This window comes from Haliotis rubra, unplaced genomic scaffold, assembly GCF_003918875.1.
Source record: "Haliotis rubra isolate DU_JTF1 unplaced genomic scaffold, ASM391887v1 Scf897, whole genome shotgun sequence".
Classification (NCBI taxonomy): domain Eukaryota; kingdom Metazoa; phylum Mollusca; class Gastropoda; order Lepetellida; family Haliotidae; genus Haliotis; species Haliotis rubra.
The window spans coordinates 282,532-306,573 of NW_025767631.1; the positions used below are offsets into that span (position 1 = coordinate 282,532).

General features: G+C 41.5%; 1 protein-coding gene and 1 long non-coding RNA gene across 2 annotated transcripts; one reads left to right on the forward strand and one right to left on the reverse strand.

Annotated features, from left to right (window-relative positions):
- The first annotated feature begins 2,302 nt into the window (after positions 1-2,302).
- LOC124263730 (protein SON-like) lies at positions 2,303-23,215 on the forward strand. The gene is given in 17 exon segments (XM_046698393.1): positions 2,303-2,369; positions 2,507-3,110; positions 3,655-3,677; positions 3,804-4,003; positions 4,005-4,171; positions 5,984-6,049; positions 6,562-6,837; positions 7,240-7,337; positions 7,540-7,700; positions 8,614-8,919; positions 9,741-9,851; positions 10,300-10,422; positions 18,470-18,617; positions 18,989-19,057; positions 20,925-20,932; positions 20,934-21,041; positions 21,840-23,215. Coding segments are annotated over 17 exon segments (2,652 nt in total). The 3' UTR covers positions 21,957-23,215.
- LOC124263742 lies at positions 11,566-12,073 on the reverse strand. Its single transcript, XR_006894925.1, has 2 exons — positions 11,895-12,073; positions 11,566-11,860 (listed from the first exon to the last, which is right to left on the reverse strand). It is a non-coding gene; the product is annotated as an uncharacterized LOC124263742 (long non-coding RNA).
- Positions 23,216-24,042: the final 827 nt, after the last annotated feature.

The window sequence follows — 24,042 nt, forward strand, 5'->3', positions numbered from 1 at the left end:
GCGTGTGGAAATCGTCTGCACGATTAATAATTGTCTGATCAGGATCAGGCTTGGCAAGTGAACAGCGATTTGATTGCCTGTTTTCATCGACTTCTTTCATGACTGGTTTCTTACCATACGGTCCTGAACGTCAGTTGATGATCGTGGGAGCTCAAGGTTGGGCCGATTATTAAATTTGACACACAGTGGAGACACATTGAACATATTTCGTCTTTAAGTAATTTTACAATTCTGTTGTCTTCAACATGTGCATTAATATACAACACTCTTTAAAACGCTTTTGTTATACATAAACGTCATCTGTACAATCGTTAGTATGCTCAATATCATGTCCTTTAACTTCTTTGAGTTTCATATTAAGAAGTTGGTGCAGAAACTTTATGGATGAACAACTTCTTTATTCTGGTGATGCGACGTTTCGATACAGATTCTTGTATCACTGTCGAGCAAGTGAGTGAGTGAGTTTAGTTTTACGCCGAACTCAGCAATATTCCAGCTATATGGCGGCGGTCTGTAAATAATCGAGTCTGGACTAGACAATCCAGTGATCAACAGCATGAGCATCGATCTGCGCAATTGGGAACCGCTGACATGTGTCTACCAAGCCATCGAGCCTGACCACCCGATCCCGTTAGTCGCCTCTTACGACAAGCATGGGTTACTGAAGGTACAATCTAACCCGGACCTTCACGGGTTGTCAAGCAAGTACTGAATAATGAATTGCTCTACCATAACAGCACAGCTAAAGCACATCTAATTGGTAGCTTCTTATATATTACTAAGTACAATTTCCCTCGTTAGGTTTAACCATATCAATTAACTCAATTTGTCTCTACCTGACGTGGGGTGTAGGGGTAGCCTAGTTGTTAAGGCATTCGCTCGTCAAGGTGACGGCCCGGGTTCGATTCCACACATGGGCACAATGTGTGAAGCCCATTTCTAGTGTCCCAAACCGTGATATTGCTGGAATATTGCTAAAAGCGGAATAAAACTAATCTCACTCACTCTAAATGACGTTAACTGTCCCGGTTGGGGAAATGGCAGTGAACGTAGTTGTTTCAATACGTTGTTAGTAATTTTTTTCATCACAATATTTTCTAATTACAACTAACTTCAAGTTCATATTCACAATTTAAAATTATTTGTTTTTTATTGTGAACTTGTATATCATAACGTCCTCGTACTTTAACTATAATAGTTGAGGGCGAAACATTACACTATATATGAGAGTAGAGCTAACTGGGTTTCTTAAATAAAGCGATCTTAAGGTGATCTTAACTCCTATACTAGACTAACAACTAGGCTCTGAAATGAACATATTTTACTGAAAAAAGTTCATAGTAAAAAAAATAAATATATAATGAAAAGGAGCCCTGATACTTTCTGAGGAAATCTAGACTTGCCACATTTTCTAGACTTGTGTGGGCTTTCTTGGATATGTTTGCTTCAGGGTCTGTACGAGAGACTACTCCTATACCTAACACAGACATACGATTGTGGTCATGTAACATTGTTACTTTATACAAAGACGTACGAATACGTCGCGTGTGAGAAGTTTTGGTATACTTGATAAGGGGAGACAACCAAAAGTCATAGAGTTACCTACCTTTGTGTGTATTTCCGCCATGTTTCTCAGTCTCATTTTTTAAGTGGGGAAGATATGCGATAATGCAGCGTGTCAGTTTCTTACCGAGAACTGTATTATATCATATGGGACACAGATCCGTCACTTGAGGTAATCAAAGTTAAATAACGCAATATTTTTATAGTTTGCAAATCAGTTGTTAGTTGAGCGGACGCTGTACTCGGGTAAACGTGATCTGTCAAGAGATTCTGACATTGGACTGCTGTGCAGGGCGAATCGTAAAGACTGACATTGTGATCATAAGTATTTTAAATCACTTGTTTTATTGCATCACAACGTCTACACCATTTATCGTGTTTTCAAGTGAGCCTAACAAGTGCTTTGTTTGAAAACAAAACATTGCCAAAAGGGTGACGGTCAGCACATAGTTTCCATTGGATTGGGAAATGCAGTGCATGTTAGATCTAGTACTAGACAACCAACTACATTATCTATTGTTGGAAATATGTAATTTCCTTGCCTGCTACTAACTGACCTATGTTCAGCTTATGTTCAGTAGTCATGCCATTCATAGGTTTTTAGATAATTTCCAAATAAGTTAGCTTTTGTGTGGGGTGAGTACATATATTCCCTTAATTTAATCTTCTGTTCATAAGTGTGATGAATTTTGACACTATATTTGTTTTGTTACAGGTAGGAAGAAGGGGACAGTGAAGTATGAGTGTACCTGTCCCCTCTCTGGATGCCATTCCCCTCCCAGGGGAGACGGTTGGTGAGCAGAAAAGTGAGAGGAAAAAATCAAAGCTAAGAAGATTGCAAGATTCCAATCAGCCTTCTGGTATACTTGTAACCAAAGTAGTAACTACAAAAACATCTAGTCACACTAACCCAGCCAGCAAACTAAAGATGCTGGATGACCAGCAGAGGAGTCTTCCCACACCGCATTCTCCCCTCTGACTAGTGCTCGGAATCAATCTACCTCAACAGTGTCAAATTACCCAAGCTCATGTTCCAATCCACCAAGTTCTGGAACTAAGTCACTATCATTACCTGCCTCACAGACTATTGTTGATGAATTATTCAAAGATTTCCTTGCCTCGAAACAAAAGGAGGAACAGAGCACACTGGACCAGCATGACCCTGATATTGTCAGTTCAATGGAAGAGATGAGTAAATTGTTGGATGAGGAAATCAGCATGATTAATGGGAATACTATTTCACAGAACCAGCGTAAGAAAAAAGGGCGGTGGGATTGTGAAGAAAAGAAATCTAGTGTGAATGTCATAGGAGAAAAATCAAATAGTGAAAGTAAGAAAGGCAGATGGGATTGTGAATCAAGGAAGGAGGGGGGTGTTGATGTTATCAGCCAAGGGGCTGATGTGGAGACGGCTGATGATGACGACGAACTGAATGGGTGTAAAGTCAAAGCTGGTGGGATCAAGCTGGAGATCAGCAAACAGAGCAGAGACTGGATAAACTCAGGGGGACATGATGGACCAGAAGAAGAAAGTGGTGTTGGAGGAAGGTGAGGTGACACTCTAGGAACTTAGTTTAATCTGTAGATGTTATGACAGGTGTAGGTCCGATTGCTTTGTGAAATGGTTGGTCACCTGATGGGTCCATGAATCAAGAGAGATCAAATACACTCCAATCAGTCCATACTGTCCTGGATAAAATGGCGATCAGGGACAGGGGAAGGTTTTGTGACTTGGCTGACTGTCATCATTGTTTGATTGTGTGGGTCTTTACTAATGCCACCCCACGATGGTATGCCTCACCCAGAGTTGATTGATTTTCAATTTCACCTGAAGCCCATAGTCATTTTATGGTCCTTAGTTAATAAAGCAGCATCAGTGTGAATTTACCATACTTATGCAATAGTTAGCCAGAGGTTGAACATTTTTTTCAAAACTCCACTGGACACAGGTCAAGTAAACTTTCAAAATCCACTTGACCAAATATTAATTTCACTTGACCACAATTAACAATTTGGTTTCTTTTGCAAACAATCATTATCAATTATGAACAACAGACAATCACATTTTTATTTCATCATCAAAACATTTCAGTAGTTTGGCACTGCTGTACCATGGCAAAGTTTAATGTGGATATTTACTTGACCGACTGGAGAATTCCACTCGACCCGGGCGTTTTCAACTCCTGGTTAGCTGCAAAAAATAATACTCACTGTGTTTGCAATCAGATTTTGTGCTCCTAGGTGAGGTTCTGTCTTCATCCAGTGACGAAAGTGATGAGGAATCGGAGGACAGTGAAGTAGTGGAGGATGGTCTGGTAGAAACTGGGTCACTCTCCCACTCAGACAAGGAAGGAAAGAGCAAATCAAAGAAGAAGAAAAAACACAAACATAAACATAAAAAGAAGAAGAAGCACAAAAGCGGGAAGGGTGAACGAAAAAACTTCCAAAGAGAAAAGCTTTAAAGATGACAGGAAGGAAGGGAAGAAGGACTCGAAAAAGGAAAAGTCTGAAGAAGGGAAGAAAAAAGAAGAAAAGAAGGAGAGGAAGAAAGAGGACAAGAAGGACCACAAGTCAAAGAATTCTGAGAAGCGGAGACATTCTCGATCAAGGTGACATGAAGTTCTATACATTACCTGTCGTCAGGGACAGGTGCCCTGATCGTTAGAGTCAACAAATATTTATTGAGCATTGTCAACAAAATGTCCATGACAAGAAGGTTGAGGAACAACTTTCTCAGTGTTTCATAAAGTTATTCTTTTGTTATACTTCATTTAAAGTTATCTTGGAGTCAGTGCAATAGTGCAAAACAAAGTGTTAGAAGTGTTATAAACATTTTCTCTTTCTTTAGTCCAGTAACAACTGACATTTGTAACCTACAGTTTGTAAACTAAAACCTTAGACATGTTAGTGTTAATGATATGACAACTTGAACTGGGAATGCCAGAATTTGCTGTGACCTGTGTTATGTGTTGATTCCCATGTTGGAACTAGAAAGGGGATCAGTCTGTATTAGTACTAGATGGGAAACCAACACATAATGTAGAAATGTAATGTAATTACCAATATATCTAAGATTAACTAAGTTCACAAATCAATATGAATCAATACAAAGGTATCACTATGACAGTACAAACTGAGAGGCAGTATAATGAAAGAGCAGTGATATTAGCAATAAATACAATAGGTAGGTCTTTCTGTACTATTCTCTGCATCAGAGGAGTTTTAGGAGCTTTACATAGATGTGGAAGTGGGGAGTTTGAGTAGGTGTCTATGAATAAAGGTGCATAGATGTGAATCACTGAGTCTAAATATAACCGTGACATCACTGCTTTTGAAACAAGGGAGCATGTCGCTGCAGTGTTTATAAAATGATTCAGTAATTGCTGATGTGGACCTGTTGATTATGCCACATGACCAGGGACACAGATGCTTGTTGAAGCACTGAGTTATTCACTCTGGGTATTGATGGTGTGGCTATTCACTATATCTCTATTTCATTGGGCCCAGTCTTCTCTGTGTTTAAGCCAGTGAGTGAACCTTAGTCAAATGTGCTTCCGTCTCGCTCATCTTCCAAAACTACTTGTCGCTATCACTTTGTGCCTAAGTCACTACCTTGTTGAAACAATAAATTACCTACTGATGAAGTGGAATAGTCCTGGAGTAGGATCAAGGTGGTGAGGAGGATAGATCTAACATATATGTCTAACAAGCCTCGTCATATGAAACTACATTTTTCTAGAATTACTTACAGAGGTAACATCTGTATGTTTGAAAATGTCAGTATATTGTTTGATGATAATGTGTACAGAAATAAACAAGGCATAAAAAGTAATGACTGCTGGTTAGTTCATCCCATGTTTAATGTAGCATCGACTGTTTGCTGTCACCAATTCACTTTACATTACATGTGCTAAAATATATTCAACAGAGTGCAATTGTGTGTTTTCCAAATTTTTAATGCATATTTGAATGCAAGCAGCTCAAAATAGATTAGTTTGTGGGGATTTATTGTCTTATTTTGGTATAAAATGTATTTTGACGTAAGGTGACAGGAATCGCCTCCCTTGATCTGTATTGGCGATAGACAGGAGTTATTCCCCCTTAATTGCACTGCACGTGGAGTTGTAGTTGGCGGCTGCCGTTCGCCCGCTTGGCAGAGTAGCAGTTTTGAATTCCCACCCATTGTACCTAATTTATTCCCGCCTGGTAGTTTACTGGCTTGTGGCTAAAAATATGTACGCACCTACATTCATAATTAACCATTTTTTGTTCAACAGATTTGTATGGGAGATTAATGTATTATATTACAAATGTAACATCACAGCATTAAGCAATGTACTGTACTTATCATATGTATATGTATACCATGCTTCTGCTAGTTTATTAAATCTGCCCTGACCCTATGTTTGTATTATATTCAGGTCTAAGTCACCCAAGAGAAGACGGACACGGTCTCGTACGAGAAGTAAAGAGCGACACAGAGACAGGTAGGCTTGACTCCTCGACAGTTTTGTGTATAAAGCCTGGCTTGTGTTCAGTGGGGATGTATCGACATAATTAGTGACTAAAACATGTAAGATTTCAAAGAGTCAAGGTTTGGAGCAGCTGGTTTAGCCTCTTCCCATGCTGATATGTGTGTGATATTTTGATAGTATCTGGAGTGATAATTTGTACTGTAGAATTTGTGATGTAGCATGGTAGTTAAGTGGTTTCATGAAGAGATATGTAAGCTTTCAGGAATAAGCAATTAAAGAGCACTGTGACAGTTGTGGTTACCATAAGGCTGTTTAATCTCCATTCAATGATGATTCAGTATTTATAGTAGTATGTATTTGGGTGAGATGTTTACTGGTCTTGTTTCCACTGTATCTCAGGTTAAGGTAGAGAGAAGTAAATAGTATGTGTCAGGATGAGTACCGGGGTATATGTAAAAGGATAAAAAATCTGTCTATGGTAACAGGTTCCTCAGAAAATCTTTTCATGGTGTAGCTGTTTTCAGAACTGATGAGTGGGAAACCAGAAGCTATGGAGGCCTCGGACATCCTAGATCAGACAGACATCATCGGAGGTCAAAAAGCCGATCAAGGTCACGGGATAGGTCAAGGTCACATGAGAAATCCCGCCGGAGAGACCGCGATGAGCGACATCATGACAGGGAGTACCGACATCGTGATAGGGAGAGAGGAGGAGGAGAGAGAGAACGAATAAAGGATGCTGATCGGGAAAAAGATTTACGTGTGAAAATAGACAAATCCAAGCTCAGGAAAATAGCCATGTGAGTTGAAGTCAGTTATATTTTTATGTATTTTGTCCAAGCGATATCTGTATTGTTACACATGATGTGGGGAAGGGCTCATGCACCAGGGAAGTCGAGGATAGAAATGTATCTCGTAGCAAGTGTGCCACAGGAATCTCAGAAAGATGTTTAGGTGAGTCCTTTGGATTAAGTCTACCACAAGAAGAATACTCTTGATACATCATCAAACTTGTTGAATGATGATAAGCAGAAGGATCATTTGACAGTTTGCCCCTTCAGTTTCATGGACTGATTGAGACTGATAATATCCTGCCTTCACACCCGATTACCTTAATGTGAAAATGCACTGACCGTGACTTGGAATCCTCAGGTTTTACTGGATGACAAGTGAGGATTGTTGTATATCCAGTTCTGTTTCAGTGCCAACGTGCTGGCTGCTGTGAAGGCTGGAGAGCAGGGAGCGGATGTGGATCTGGCCACTCTGAAGGCTGGAGGCAAGTCTGTGGAAGAACTGACAGGTTAGTCATCGCTATGAATGGGCTGTAGAAATCCTGACTGAAAAGGGATCTGAGTTGAGGCATTATGCAATTTGTTGACATCCAAATTCTCTCCTTGTGTATCATATAGACTTAACTCAGATACAGTTCAAAGCGGCTTTAAACCAAATTCTCAGATTCACAGAAGAATCAACCTTTTACTTTAACAAGAGTTTCTTTGCAGATTTCTGTAAGAAGATTTCTGAGAAAGGCTATAGTGACAGTGACAGTGACAGCGAATATGGCCGCCACTCTGACGGAGAGGAGGGAGAGGGCCCCTTCATCAACCACCCCTTCAAACTGAGGGATCCTTCCACACTACCCAACATCATCATGAACATACGGGTGAGCACACTGGACATAGAGTCCTGTAGTCATCAACGTATGGGTGAGCACACGACATAGAGTCCTGTAGGTGAGACGTATGGGTGAGCGCTGGACATAGAGTCCTGTAGTCATCAACATGAACGTATGGGTGAGCACGCTGGACATAGAGTCCTGTAGTCATCAACATGAACGTATGGGTGAGCACGCTGGACATAGAGTCCTGTAGTCATCAACATGAACGTATGGGTGAGCACGCTGGACATAGAGTCCTGTAGTCATCAACATGAACGTATGGGTGAGCACGCTGGACATAGAGTCACGCTGGACATAGAGTCCTGTAGTCATCAACATGAACGTATGGGTGAGCACGCTGGACATAGAGTCCTGTAGTCATCAACATGAACGTATGGGTGAGCACGCTGGACATAGAGTCCTGTAGTCATCAACATGAACGTATGGGTGAGCACGCTGGACATAGAGTCCTGTAGTCATCAACATGATAGAGCGTAGTCATATGGGTGAGCACGCTGGACATAGAGTCCTGTAGTCATCAACATGAACGTATGGGTGAGCACGCTGGACATAGAGTCCTGTAGTCATCAACATGAACGTATGGGTGAGCACGCTGGACATAGAGTCCTGTAGTCATCAACATGAACGTATGGGTGAGCACGCTGGACATAGAGTCCTGTAGTCATCAACATGAACGTATGGGTGAGCACGCTGGACATAGAGTCCTGTAGTCATCAACATGAACGTATAGGTGAGCACGCTGGACATAGAGTCCTGTAGTCATCAACATGAACGTATGGGTGAGCACGCTGGACATAGAGACCTGTAGTCATCAACATGAACGTATGGGTGAGCACGCTGGACATAGAGTCCTGTAGTCATCAACATGAATGTATGATGGTCTTCCGTTTGCCCACAGAACTCGAAGCAGCTGCCAGTGCTCACCCCCCAGGCCAAGGCCACCCAGTGTGCTCAGCTCCGCCTCCAGTTCCCGGTCTCCAGCGGCAGCCAGCACCGCGCCAAGGAGGATCAGTGGGTGCCGGTGGAGAAGACAACAGCCCCTGTCACAGCAACCATTGCAACACCTGTGGTTACGACAGTAGCAACACCAGCAGCAGTAACAACTGTGGCAATTCCTGCACCAATGTCCCAGACAGCTGCTGTGAGTGCGCCACTGAATGTTGTTGCCCAGCAGGATAAAGTCTTCCCCGACCCCCCGGCAGAGGTAGGCTGAACCTGCAGATAGAAATGATGTCTTAGTGAGGGAAGGAGGGGAAAAGTCTTTACCTAACATTCGAAGGTTAAAACATTCTGCTTACTGGCCCAGTACTGCAGACAAAAACCTCTTATGATCACTTCACAGCTGTTTGTTTTCAAAATGTAAGATTTAGTAAATGTGTGGTTATAATTGAGACTGAATGTATACATTACTGGTTTGCGCGGGAAAAGGCAAAGGGAGGTAACTCGTGGGTGAGTGTATTTATACGTCCGCTTCGGGAACTTCAAGGGATTCAAGTGTTCCACTACCATTCGAAAGGGAAAGGGAGATAAGCAAAAGATCATGAGTCAGGATAAGTATAAAATATCAATTTTACTTAGAAAATTACATTTTGCCATAATTTAAAATATTTCAAAGGTTTGTGTACACTGCCTTTCCCCATCGCCTCTAAGAACATGCAGTGTTTTAGTGATGTATACAGTTGCCTCATGTAGAGATATGTTTAGAGTGTAAGGCCAAATAACCATGATCAGTACTGCTGAAGGAGTCAAAGTACACATTGGTCTCAGCACCTGTTGGAACCAGGGGATGATTGGTTACTGGTGCTCATGATGCTATTTCTTCAAGATATTGTGTGTGATATTGCTTCATCCATTGTACTTTGTGTGAAACGTTTAAATGGTTCTAGTATCATGTGGAGTGGGTGCGTGTTCAAGTAACAAATCTGATATTTGTCACAGGTTACCTGTAACGATACTTGTGTCAGTGCTGTCATCCAACATGATTAACAGGATAATGAGGCCCATGTTTCCATGGTTACATTTCAGCCTATTGACATCGGTGCTATTGTGTCAGAGAGACTGTCCCTGGTGCGGAAGCTCACAGAAAACCCATATGATGTCCAGGCACTCTGCTCTATGCACAAAGCACAGGAGAAGGTGATTCAGAAACAAAACAATATTATTAAGACTAACAACATTTGCCTGTTTTCAGTGAGCTCTGAGATGGACTTAAATGAGTAATGTTTAGAATAACCAGCTCGAATTTAACATGATTACAGTTTGTCTGACCCATGTGAATGAATGCAGTGAGTTGCCCACCTTGTCACAATGATTCAACCATCATTCAGCATGTTGCAACGTATTCTTCCACAACAGTATGCAATATTCCATTGTAAAAGCAGTGTAAAACATTTACCCTATCGCACCACTACACTGCTGTTACAATGAAGCATCAAGGAACAGTGTCAGGAAAAGTATATGAATTCTTGTACTCTAGATTCACCATGGACCACAAAACTTAATGATTTGCCACTGTTACGGTTGTTATTGAGCAGCATTTATTTCCGTGACTGAATTGTCCTGCATTCTGTGTGTCTTACTTCAGTCAAGCCAGTGGGCGCAGTCCAAGTTTCTCCCAGGCCAGTTCACCGGCAGCACAGGGGTTCAGCCTCTCACTCAGCAGGAGCTGGCAGGACCAGATAAGAAAAACCAAGCATGGTTTAAGAAGGTACAGCCTCCCAGCATGCATCTGTGGTGGCATTTGGACCTGGTACTGACTTTGCTCTCTAACTTGTCTCATCTCTCGAGAACATGTGAGCTAGGAAATGATATGTAGGGTTGTACTCAGTTGAATTAGATTTAATGTTCAGCTTGAATATATCTGTATCTTCATCTTTAATATCAATTAAACTACACGTTGTTGTATCCTAAATAATGACATTCATTCAAATATTATCAGTATTATTTTGAAGCTACATAGTGGTGAAACAATCAGGTATATGTAGTGTTAGTTAGTTTGTATAAAACAACAAAAATCTTTTTGTATAATGTCCTCAAACTGTCCAACATGTCTGTTGGGTCCAGGGTTTTTAGAAGACATACAGTATGACATACTTCTGGAGTCTGCCTCTCAAGTTAGTCTTTCCATACTATCTGTGTTAAGCAAACTTGGTTGTTTGTGTTTGAATTTCAAGTCTTTAGTTATGGAAGGATGTTTTAGCTTTAGGAAAACTGGGAATATCATTGTAGGCATCCAGTAGACCCATTGACCTGCTACTTGAATTGTGATTACATTGCGCTATTACATACAAAATACTTACCCTTACAATAATCTAGAAGGACTTCAAATCTCTGCTTACAGTTAGTTGTATTGATGTCTGATAAAGTTGAAAATAAACAAAATTGCCTTTTAAGGAAATTTGTTTGAATACTGAAAGCTAAGTCTACAAATTTCTATTTAATTGGTTTATTTTGGTGATACACCAGTGAGAGATGTTTGTAGTTTTCTGGAATAAAGACAACATGCAAGTTAGGTTAAAATGAAGTTTGTTAAGGAAATTAGTTTGCTTAGTGTTAGCTATGGTAATGTGAGAGAGCAAAGCCAGTACTTGCAGACAGTGTCAGCGAATGCTTCCAAGTGTCTCATTCCAGGTACGACGTGCATCCAGGACGTGAAGAGATTGTCGACCCACCAGACTGGTAACATGCCTCTCTCGCTGTAGTCTAACAGAGTGGGGACAGGGAGAGGCGTATTACCGGTCTGGCCGAACCATTTTGATCAACTGTTATTCCAGACCTTTCATCATTGACAGATTCTCCTCTCTTCTTTCTTTCATACTGTTGTTATCTCCCCTGATTACACTCTGTCATCTCCCTTGGACTATGATTGGCTACATTCTGTCAAATTGGTGTTATTGCCCTGGACTATGATTGGCTACATTTTGTCATATTGGTGTTATTTCCCTTGGACTATGATTGGCTGCATTCTGTCATATTGGTGTTACTTCCTTTGGACTATGATTGGTTACACTCTGTCATATTGGTGTTATTTCCTTTGGACTATGATTGGCTACATTCTGTCATATTGGTGTTATTTCCCTTGGACTGTGATTGGCTACATTCTGTCATGTTGGTGTTACTTCCCTTGGACTATGATTGGCTACATTCTGTCATATGGTAGTTATCCCCCTGTGATTACACTCTGTCATCTCCCTTGTACTATGAGTGGCTACATTCTGTCATATTGGTGTTATTTCCCTTGTCGTTGTCTCCCTTGGTTACATTCTGTCATACTGTCGTTATCTCCCTGGTTACATTCTGTCATACTGTAGTTATCTCCCTGGAACTGTTAGTGGTTACATTCTGCCATACTGTCATTATCTCCCTAGAACTGTAAGTGGTTACATTCTGCCATACTGTTGTTATCTCCCTGGAACTGTTAGTGGTTACATTCTGCCATACTGTCATTATCTCCCTGGAACTGTAAGTGGTTACATTCTGCCATACTGTTGTTATCTCCCTGGAACTGTAAGTGGTTACATTCTGCCATACTGTAGTTATCTCCCTGGAACTGTAAGTGGTTACATTCTGCCATACTGTCGTTATCTCCCTGGAACTGTTAGTGGTTACATTCTGCCATACATTCTCCCTGGAACTGTTAGTGGTTACATTCTGCCATACTGTAGTTATCTCCCTGGAACTGTAAGTGGTTACATTCTGCCATACTGTCGTTATCTCCCTGGAACTGTTAGTGGTTACATCATACTGTTACTGTCGTTATCTCCCTGGAACTGTTAGTGGTTACATTCTGTCATACTGTTGTTATCTCCCTGGAACTGTTAGTGGTTACATTCTGCCATACTGTAGTTATCTCCCTGGAACTGTTAGTGGTTACATTCTGCCATACTGTCGTTATCTCCCTGGAACTGTTAGTGGTTACATTCTGCCATACTGTCGTTATCTCCCTGGAACTGTTAGTGGTTACATTCTGCCATACTGTAGTTATCTCCCTGGAACTGTTAGTGGTTACATTCTGCCATACTGTCGTTATCTCCCTGGAACTGTTAGTGGTTACATTCTGTCATACTATCTCCTGGAACTGTTATCTCCCTGGAACTGTTAGTGGTTACATTCTGCCATACTGTAGTTATCTCCCTGGAACTGTTAGTGGTTACATTCTGTCATACTGTCGTTATCTCCCTGGAACTGTTAGTGGTTACATTCTGTCATACTGTCGTTATCTCCCTGGAACTGTTAGTGGTTACATTCTGTCATACTGTCGTTATCTCCCTGGAACTGTTAGTGGTTACATTCTGTCATACTGTTGTTATCTCCCTGGAACTGTTAGTGGTTACATTCTGCCATACTGTAGTTATCTCCCTGGAACTGTTAGTGGTTACATTCTGCCATACTGTCGTTATCTCCCTGGAACTGTTAGTGGTTACATTCTGTCATACTGTCGTTATCTCCCTGGAACTGTTAGTGGTTACATTCTGCCATACTGTAGTTATCTCCTGGAACTGTTAGTGGTTACATTCTGTCATACTGTCCCTGTTATCTCCTGGAACTGTTAGTGGTTACATTTGCCTGTCATACTGTTGTTATCTCCCTGGAACTGTTAGTGGTTACATTCTGCCATACTGTAGTTATCTCCCTGGAACTGTTAGTGGTTACATTCTGTCATACTGTCGTTATCTCCCTGGAACTGTTAGTGGTTACATTCTGCCATACTGTAGTTATCTCCCTGGAACTGTTAGTGGTTACATTCTGTCATACTGTCGTTATCTCCCTGGAACTGTTAGTGGTTACATTCTGCCATACTGTAGTTATCTCCCTGGAACTGTTAGTGGTTACATTCTGCCATACTGTAGTTATCTCCCTGGAACTGTAAGTGGTTACATTCTGCCATACTGTCGTTATCTCCCTGGAACTGTTAGTGGTTACATTCTGTCGTTATCTCCTGGAACTGTTAGTGGTTACATTCTGCCATACTGTCGTTATCTCCATACACTGAACTGTTATCTCCCTGGAACTGTTAGTGGTTACATTCTGCCATACTGTCGTTATCTCCTGGAACTGTTAGTGGTTACATTCTGTCATACTGTGGTTATCTCCTGGAACTGTTAGTGGTTACATTCTGTCATACTGTCGTTATCTCCTGGAACTGTTAGTGGTTACATTCTGTCATACTGTCGTTATCTCCCTGGAACTGTTAGTGGTTACATTCTGCCATACTGTCGTTATCTCCTGGAACTGTTAGTGGTTACATTCTGCCATACTGTAGTTATCTCCCTGGAACTGTTAGTGGTTACATTCTGTCATACTGTCGTTATCTCCTGGAACTGTTAGTGGTTACATTCTGCCATACTGTCGTTATCTCCCTGGAACTGTTAGTGGTTACATTCTGCCATACTGCCAGTTATCTCCTGGAACTGTTAGTGGTTACATTCTGTCATACTGTTATCTCCCTGGAACTGTTAGTGGTTACATTCTGCCATACAGTTATCTCCTGGAACTGTTAGTGGTTACATCCTGGAACTGTTAGTGGTTACATTCTGTCATACTGTCGTTATCTCCCTGGAACTGTTAGTGGTTACATTCTGCCATACTGTCGTTATCTCCCTGGAACTGTTAGTGGTTGGTGCCATACTGTCGTTATCTCCTGGAACTGTTAGTGGTTACATTCTGCCCTGTTGTTATCTCCCTGGAACTGTTAGTGGTTACATTCTGCCATACTGTCGTTATCTCCCTGGAACTGTTAGTGGTTACATTCTGCCATACTGTCGTTATCTCCCTGGAACTGTTAGTGGTTACATTCTGCCATACTGTAGTTATCTCCCTGGAACTGTTAGTGGTTACATTCTGCCATACTGTCGTTATCTCCCTGGAACTGTTAGTGGTTACATTCTGCCATACTGTAGTTATCTCCCTGGAACTGTTAGTGGTTACATTCTGCCATACTGTCGTTATCTCCCTGGAACTGTTAGTGGTTACATTCTGCCATACTGTCGTTATCTCCCTGGAACTGTTAGTGGTTACATTCTGCCATACTGTAGTTATCTCCCTGGTTACATTCTGCCATACTGTAGTTATCTCCCTGGAACTGTTAGTGGTTACATTCTGTCATACTGTCGTTATCTCCCTGGAACTGTTAGTGGTTACATTCTGCCATACTGTCGTTATCTCCCTGGAACTGTTAGTGGTTACATTCTGTCATACTGTCGTTATCTCCCTGGAACTGTTAGTGGTTACATTCTGTCATACTGTTGTTATCTCCCTGGTTACATTCTGCCATACTGTAGTTATCTCCCTGGAATTGTTAGTGGTTACATTCTAGATTGGTAGATGGGCTGGAAACTCATGTGTCAGAGGGTGTTCAAAATGAATGGTAGAGGGTTCAACATGAAACAAAGTTCTCGTAAAATACTGCTATTGATGCTTGAACAGCTGTTAAAGATACCACTTACTTAAAGGTGGCTGATTTTCTGTGTATATATTGCTTGTAGCAAGAGAAATTAACCAGTTTTATGCAGTGTTATGTACGCTCTGTACGTCAACTGTTGTCATTAGTCTTGTAGATGGATCCCGGTAACTCTACCTAACACGTTCAGAATTATTTCAGAAACTGTGAACTCCTTTCGATCTGTGCTTGAACACTTATCTTTTCTGAAAATGTGGCTGTTGGTTATAAGTAGATTATGTTTGTGATGGTGGGAGGTCTGGTTTAACAGGTGATTCAGACAACTTCCTGGAAGTCATTATATCCTTTGTTGTCTGTATGGAGGCAGTGTCCAAACTATCAACATGAACTTTTGATTTGTAACTGTAATTAGACTCCCTGAAACTATGTTTGATTCAAGATCAGATATTACTTTGTCAATCTGTTTGGTTTATTTGATGAGTCTGGCTGTTGATATTCACTGCATCCACACAGATCCCCTTGCTGAGAATCTTGTGACAAGAATCCAGGGACAGTTGTAATACCACTGAATACTGGTGCACCGCTACCAACACCACGACATTCAGCCTGCTGAGAATTGTCTCCCCTGAAACACTGCACAGTCTTAAGTTTGGACAGGAGGATAGTTTAACAGAAAAAGTCAACTAAAATATAATAGGCATTGAAGAATGCCAGTAGGCAAACAATCAAGGTTAAAAACTGTCCTTGGCCAAAGAGATGGTGTACCACTAGGATGATTGCTTTACACACTTGCATTTGCTTGGGGGAACAATCTTGTTCTGTACTTGTCCACATGAATTTGCATACATTAGAAAACTTTCAAACTTGTAATTCTGTGTTTCTTGTTCATTGTCAGTTATTGCAAAAAATTTCCAGGCTAAAAAACTACTGGAAAATTGAAAGTCCCAGCTATTGTTCATGTATAAACTTTATTCCCAGGCATTCCTCTAACAGATAGGAGTCACTGATCACATAATGTTTTCCTCAGTGAAACGGTTATGCTCATCTTCCTTCCTGAAATAAGATAAGATTTTGACTCTCTTTCATGGTAGTAACACAAACTGGCTTTGACAAGAACAAGCAAAGTTTAGTTCAGGGGAGACAACTCGGTTTGGTATGACCAGCTGGAAGCTTGTTGCAGGGTTCTGGTTTGACAAAACACAGGCGTGTAGGTTGACGTTGATTCTAGTGCTGAGATACAGCACAAGATGGTACAGGACTCTAGCTGGTGGTAAGTACTCACTGCACATAACACCCAGTTACCTTCAAAGTATACAGGGGTGATCCCCGCTGTTTGACTGTCACAGAACAGTAAGGATTGGACAGTTAATATTTGAGAAGATTGTAACCAGTGCAATTTTGAGAATTCACAGATTATAGCATCATATTTCTGGACAGTAGATTTTTCTTTTGGAGTGATTAATATACTTATTAGCAGGGGTTTATCTAGAATATCAAACTTAGTTGCAGGCACATTGTGATAAGCATGTTTTCTCTATTTGATGCTGAACTTGAAGTATCAGTGGGTCTTGTCTCTAATAGAGGCTTGTTCCATCATTTCGAAAAATGACTATTTATCCTTACCACATTAACTTACGGCACTTTCAATTTATGATGAGCATTACCTGCACGTGTGCTCTTTGTATGTCAGTTTAGTGTTTATTAAGGTAGTGAGTTGCAACTAGCCATTAAAAGATAGACAGTGGGACTCTTAGATGTAGATGTCTGATTAATGGCCTGGGTATTGTTTCTGGCTGTCTGCGCGTGAAGCAGAGAAGTTCATGGATATTTTCAAAATTCCAGTATTGTTGAAAGTCCTTATTTTCTTAATTTCAGTTGAGCCTCTTCCTTCTTTCTTGGTTCAGTTATCAGACCTCACCATTTGATCACATTTGATCACATTTGATCACATTAGTGACTGTATTATAACTGACAGGGAAATTTGTCACTGGGCCTCTGAGCAGCTCTAGATAAACCCCTGCTGTTAGTCCTAGGACTGATATTAGAGGTTTCTGACTCATGATAGCCCATGGTTTCACTCTGTAATATAAGATCTGTAGACGACAGAGTATAATGTTATAGTGCTTGCTTGGAACTGGGTGTTAGTGCTGTGAGAAGGAACAACAATCCTTTCATTTCAGTGACTGATTGTCAAGACTGCCATTTCGAGTAGGAGGTTCCTTCAAACCCAGTGCCTATTGTTGTGTTGGAATCTACCTGCTCAACACTCTGTGTTCCTTTGTGATTGGCTGTTGATATTGTCTGCTGACATTGACATTTTTGATGTGTGTATGAATAACACTATTATTGATCTTGATAGAAATATTATTTTAATTGTATGTATATCTGATTTGAATTAATTTCTGGGTAAATTATGCTTGTCTTTGAGGCTGAATATTGCCCAGCACCCATTTGTGGATATTGTTTCTAACAGAGATCGATAGAACTCATATAGGTCAGCCATGACCCAGCTGACCCGACGGCAAGACTTGATGCTCATACTGTCAGCCACTGGTTTGCTTGTCCAAGACAGGTTGACATGCTGGTAACCTAGCTGAAATACTGCTTACCATGACAGGGATATTTCTAGTTTGTGCAGAGTTGGACTGAAATGACATACTGACATTTTCAGTTGCCAGTTTGCTTTAGAAAATTGTTTCAATAGCTTGTATAAGCATTCTGTGTTAATGTTACTTTTAGCAGGACAAGCTTGTTGAGATACATACACATGCTTGTCAATGTTTACGATGTGGTATGGAGATATTGTTAGCTGTCAGTAAAGAAAGTATAGTATCAGCATGATAGTTGTGTTTTGTATCGTGTTACATCAGTGCTTCAGTAAATATTGTGAGTGTGTGATTGAGTGATTGAGCAAGTGAGTGAGTTTATTGTACAGAGACAATTTTCTTGTCTGTGTGTTTGACAAAAGGGTTAAAGCTCATATACATTATGGTGAAAGGTTGCCTCTCTATGTGCATTTATGTTTTTAGAGCTATGAATGTTTGCTTCAATGGAAATCATCGAGAAGATTGATGCCTTGCAAATTCTTTAATGAAAGCAACTATGATAAGGCAGGTATCACATACCTTGCACATATTTCAAAATAACATGGGACATTTTCCAAGCTATAGAAAGACAATGTCGTTCTTATAGCTAGAAAATCAAAGTCAATCAAGCATTCAAAGCACTGTCCCACATTACGATCCTACATTTAGAGGCACAGTGGTTGTGTTGCTTGTAGGGCAGATGCTGTAGTTGAAGGTGGTCTGTACTCAGGGCTTACAGTGGCTTACCTCCCTTTGCTTGGTATTGTCAGGACCAGCTGAAGAAGGCAGCACCTGTACAAGGGGGTATTGGGAAATGGCTGCTGGAGAAGATGGGCTGGAGGCCAGGGGAAGGGCTCGGCAAGAACAACGAGGGCTCCAAGGAGCCCCTGATGCTAGACTTCAAGGTGGATAGAAAAGGTAGGACTCCTGGAAACTGGAGCTTATCCTCCAGCAATTCTACTGACTGTCTGTAACTATTTCAGTCCAACACAAAGGACCTGTCCTGCAAGTTTTGAAATAATACATTGATGCAGGCTAGAGGCCAAAGTTGCATCTTTGTAAATTCCTCACCTCACTGGTGACTGTGTTGAGCCTATGACTCTCAGCAACTTATCTATTGGAATGATTAAACTTTAGCATCTGTGCTGTCATTCATGATTCAGAGTTGTTTAGGCAGGCCAGGGCTCTTGCTCAGTTCATGAGTGGCGGATGAATATCAAGATTACTTGGTGTTTGATGTCTTTTGTATCCTGTGTGTGTTGGTTTTGACCAGTTATTGTTGTTGACAGGTCTGATATCTGAGGGAGAGAACACACGAAAGGGAGGGGCAGTGGCCCGTGTGAAGAAGGACCTGTCGGGTGAGTGGCAAGAATCACGAAGCCACCTTCTACCAATGGAAACTGTACCTTCAATTTTTAAACTTATCCTATCTCTCGACTTGCACCTCTCTCTCTTGCTTCGACTTTTAGTGGAACGACTGGAAACTTTTTTCCATAGGCCTCCTTGTCCATTCGCCCGTGCACTCCATGCTGCTCTCTTTAATTAGCTTCCTAGTTCCTAATGAAGCTGGCAGCATGCTCCACTAATTGCCCACGTGACTACCTTGAATGATCATTCTCTTTCTTGTCGCACGACTGTGTGGACGTGCTGTATATTAGGGACATTATTTCACCCTAACATCATGGGGAAAACAGATAATCAGTCAAGGAAAAGGAAAGTTTGTGCTCAATGCAAGACAAATTATTTGTCCCTCGACACTCACTCGTCTTGCAGTGACTGTATTGGACAATGTAACTGGAACAAATGATGTGGCAAGTGTAATTCACTAAAAGATGAGGATTTTAAGGCCTACCTTCATGTTTGCTCCCTGAGAATCGCCGATAGGGACAGGAAATCAACAGAATCTGATCCCACTCCCGCCAAGCGTATCAAGCTACAGCGACAGAAAATCGTACCGTCACGCAAGAGAGGGACGTCTGTGGTTCAAGAGGATTTTATGGAGGCTTCATCAGATTCTTACTTATCTGAGGACGTTCGGCACCTATTACGTGCGCATCAATCACCTCCTTCTATAACGTCAGATCACTCGTGGGTGGTTGTGATCGATAATCCATCCTTGCCTGTCCCATCAACCTTAGATCGACACTATCATCTTCCAGATCATCGGTACATATCCCCTCGACTGTCTCAGTTTGTTTGGAGCCTGGCCAACCGCGTTCAACTAGCCAACTGTCCCCCACAGTTCATTGAACAATCCCACTCCTACAGCGACTCCGGATCTTAATACTATTATCAGGGCCATAACCTCAGCCTGGAACCAAATACAGCCTTCTACTCCAGCCAATCCGACTTCGGTAGCACCTGGCTCTTCATCTGGTTCTCCTCCTGAGATTGATCCAGTCCAAATAGTCATGCCTGCATCTCCCGCTCACTCTGAGTTATCTACCCCTGGGGGTAGCTTTGCAGCAGTTGAGACAGCTCAGGTACTCGTTTGGATTGTTGGATAGTAAGCCAAGGAGTTCTGGAGAACCCACTACAAGCATAGGAGTTGCGTGCATGCGTAACAGGCCTCTCTTGTACATCGCTATCTACGGTTCTCATCAGTCCACACAGCTCCAAGACCAGCTGCTCGCACTGTCGAGACAGAAGGGTAATCTGTGGCCTGCCGCCCAAATGTGGGATAAGTGCAAGTCGTGAGATTTGAAAATTTTAATATAAATTGTATGTTTATATACTTATCCTATCTCACGCGATGGATGCCCGCTCGGCCTCCCCACTACTCAGATTACAACGTTGGCTCCAAGATGAGAATGATCATTCAAGGTAGTCATGTGGGCAATTAGTGGAGCATGCTGCAAGCTTTATTAGGAACTAGGAAGCTTATTAAGGAGAGCAGCATGGAGTGCACGGGCGAATGGAGGCCTATGGAAAAAAGTTTCCAGTCGTTCCACTAAAAGTCGAAGCAAGAGAGAGAGGTGCAAGTCGTGAGATAGGATAAGTATATAAATATACAATTTATATTAAAATGTTCAACTTTATGCTTAATATTTGATTTGTTTATACTTATTTTTAAATATGACCTCGTGTAATTGGAAGAATTGATGACATCTTCCATGAAACTGATCACAGTGAACAATCACAGAAAGTAAGGAATTCAAAAGTCAATATTCTTTTTCCTGAATTAACAGATTTTGGTTTTATGATTCTTCTTGCATAATGGTTCAGGTAAACACCCCCGTCTCAGCCCTCACTGAACTCTGCAACAAGAGAAGATGGGGACCGCCAAACTTTGTGATTGTGCAAGAATCTGGTCCAGATCACAAGAAAAGCTTCCTCTTCAAGGTAGACGAGTATAACATTAATGTACAGTCATCTGGATAGGTCTTTTGGCAGTGTTGGAAGGGAAATAAGATGGGTATAGGACATGGGTTGATAACATGTTGATCACTACATGATTTCTAGCAGGAAGCAAGGAGTTCTTCAGATAGTGGGTAGTGTTCAGATAGTGGGTAGTGTTCAGAGCGTGGATGGTGTTCAGAAAGCTGCTGTGCCCCTGATTTTTGGGAATCCTTTCACTGCTTCAAGCTATTGTTCCCCTGTATCAGGCAATCCTTCTGCTGCTTCAAGCTATTTCCCCTGTATCAGGCAATCCTTCTGCTGCTTCAAGCTATTGTTCCCCTGTATCAGGCAATCCTTTCACTGCTTCAAGCTATTGTTCCCCTGTATCAGGCAATCCTTCTGCTGCTTCAAGCTATTTCCCCTGTATCAGGCAATCCTTCTGCTGCTTCAAGCTATTGTTCCCCTGTATCAAGCAATCCTGCTGCTGCTTCAAGTTATTGTTCCCCTGTATCAGGCAATCCTTCTGCTGCTTCAAGCTATTTCCCCTGTATCAGGCAATCCTTCTGCTGCTTCAAGCTATTGTTCCCCTGTATCAAGCAATCCTGCTGCTGCTTCAAGCTATTGTTCCCCTGTATCAGGCAATCCTTCTTTTGCTTCAAGCTATTTCCCCTGTTTCTCCCAATTCTTCTACTTCTTCAAGCTTGTGCCCTATTTCAGGCAATCCTTCCACTTCTTCAATCAATTATTTCCCTATTTCTGGCGGTTATTCAACCTTTTGATGTTACTGTTCTCCTGTTGCAGGTTATTGTGAACGGCGCGGAGTACCAGTCATCAGCAGTAAGTGCCAACAAGAAGCTGGCCAAAGCCCAAGCTGCCAGCGTGTGTCTGCAGGAACTAGGGCTGATACCGCGGGACTAAAGACATTCACAAGAGTCCTCCACACGTCGAGTAACTCAAGCGGTTTCACTGGAGACAGGACAGAAAGTTGGTGTGAGGATGTGAGTCAAGTTTTCCATTGTGACATTAAGAAGTGCGATTCATGGAGTGGAGCCCATGTCTAGATGAGATGGAGTTAGTGTCTTGGGCAACACATTGTCTCTGTGTAATTAGGTGAAATGATTACTAATGATAATCATTGAGTAAGCATAGAAAGAAGATTGCTTGAATTAATCTAATTGTGACTGGCACTGTACCTGAACTATTGCTCCTCTCGGGAAAACAAAGGTGAAAATAAGGTTGTGGTCATGAATGATACAGGTTGTGCTGAGGTTCTGGGTATTGTGGAAATGGCGTTGTGTGAACAATCCAATAAGGGCTCATTGGTATTTACAAGCTTGTACCGATGTGCAGCGGACAGGAAGTACATGTAGGCAGGCACCTGCCTTATCATGTAACTGTGTGTACATATATGGGAGGGGTGGGGAGGAACGGTGGGGTGGGGACGGTGGGTAGCCTGGTGGTCACAATGTTTGCAGGTCACACTCAACACTGGTTCATTTCATACATGGATGTAGTGTGTACAAACCAGTCTTAACCTGATTAGACTCGAGAGTGGTGGAAATCTGGCAGGATTAGTTGCTGTTTCCCATGTCACATACACCACTAGTGCCAAAGGGGCAGTGGAATAATTCGGTTTAAATCTTGGCATCTCCCATGAATCATGCTCGATTGCCAGCAAAAGAGGAGAGAATTATATTTTGGAATAAGAGATTTCAAAAACAATGACCACAATGTGAGTTTCCCTGTAGGGCAGTCAGCCCATCTGGTGTGTGTCATCTGGTTATCATTGGTGGACATACCGCAGAAGTACTGCATCTCTCCACAATGTAGTCCGTGAGAAGATGGTTACATTAGAGTGACATTGTTTTGTGTCAGTACATCAGATACTATAGTTGTAACTTGTACAGTATAGTAATAATCATCATGCATTTATCTATCTTGTGACCTCTAGGCCCTGACAGTAGAAACTGACTGATGCTGTCAGGCAGGAAGCTGTAACACCGACCCCCGAGTCAGTATCAGTGTTGGTGTGACAGATTTCATGGTCAGCTTTATGCTCTTACATGGGTCGAAAACTGTAAGTGGCACTAGTGAGGGAGTTATTTGGGGCCCAATCGGTTTTACCAATATTTGGTTGACCTCTGCAATGATTTTTTATATTAAAACTGGAAATCACAGTAGTGTTGTGTTTTTTGTAAAGGCCGAACTGCTGTCCATTTCTGTAAAGTTCTTGGGATGATAGTGTGTGTGGAAATATTATGTCCTAGTATATTGACCGTCAAAGCATCATAGAATTGGATATTTCACTCAAACATTTTGACCATTACAATTCTGGCAGAAATAAAGGTTTGCTAATTTGAGAATTGAACTACTATATCTGATGGTCATATCTCCAAGGTCATTTTGGGATGGTGGTGTAGCACAGTGGTTCAAGTGTCCGCTTGTCACGCAGAAGACCCAGGTTCGATTCCCCACATGGGTACAATGTATGAAGCCCATTTCTGATGTTCCCCGCCGTGAAATTGCTGGAATATTGCTAAAAGCGAAGCAAAAGCACTCACTCACCCCAAGGTCATTTCCTAAAAGAATTGAACAGATTGTTGTTTAAGTTTCTCTGGGGTGGGAAACCAGATAAGATTAAGAGAGTTCTTGCATGTAAACCAAGGGTGGACTTGGTATGGTCGAAGCTTTCTCATATGTAATTTTTCCGTATTATACACAGAATTTTATGAACCCCCCAACCTAAAAACTATGGGTTGGATTCTTTTCTTTTTGGGGACCACCATCTTAGTCTGAAGGAGAGGTGCAGTGCAAGTTTTGATAATGATGTTTTAGGGGTTGTTTTTTAAAGAATTACAGCAGCAATTTAAGAATTTGAACTGATACATGTTTCTTCAACCAATGACTTACACAGAAGTAGGCAGAAATGTTTTCATTTTTGGAAAATAGCTTCTTTGTCTGAAGAAGACGTGCTGTGTAAAGTTTTCTAATTTTTGAAAGTTGC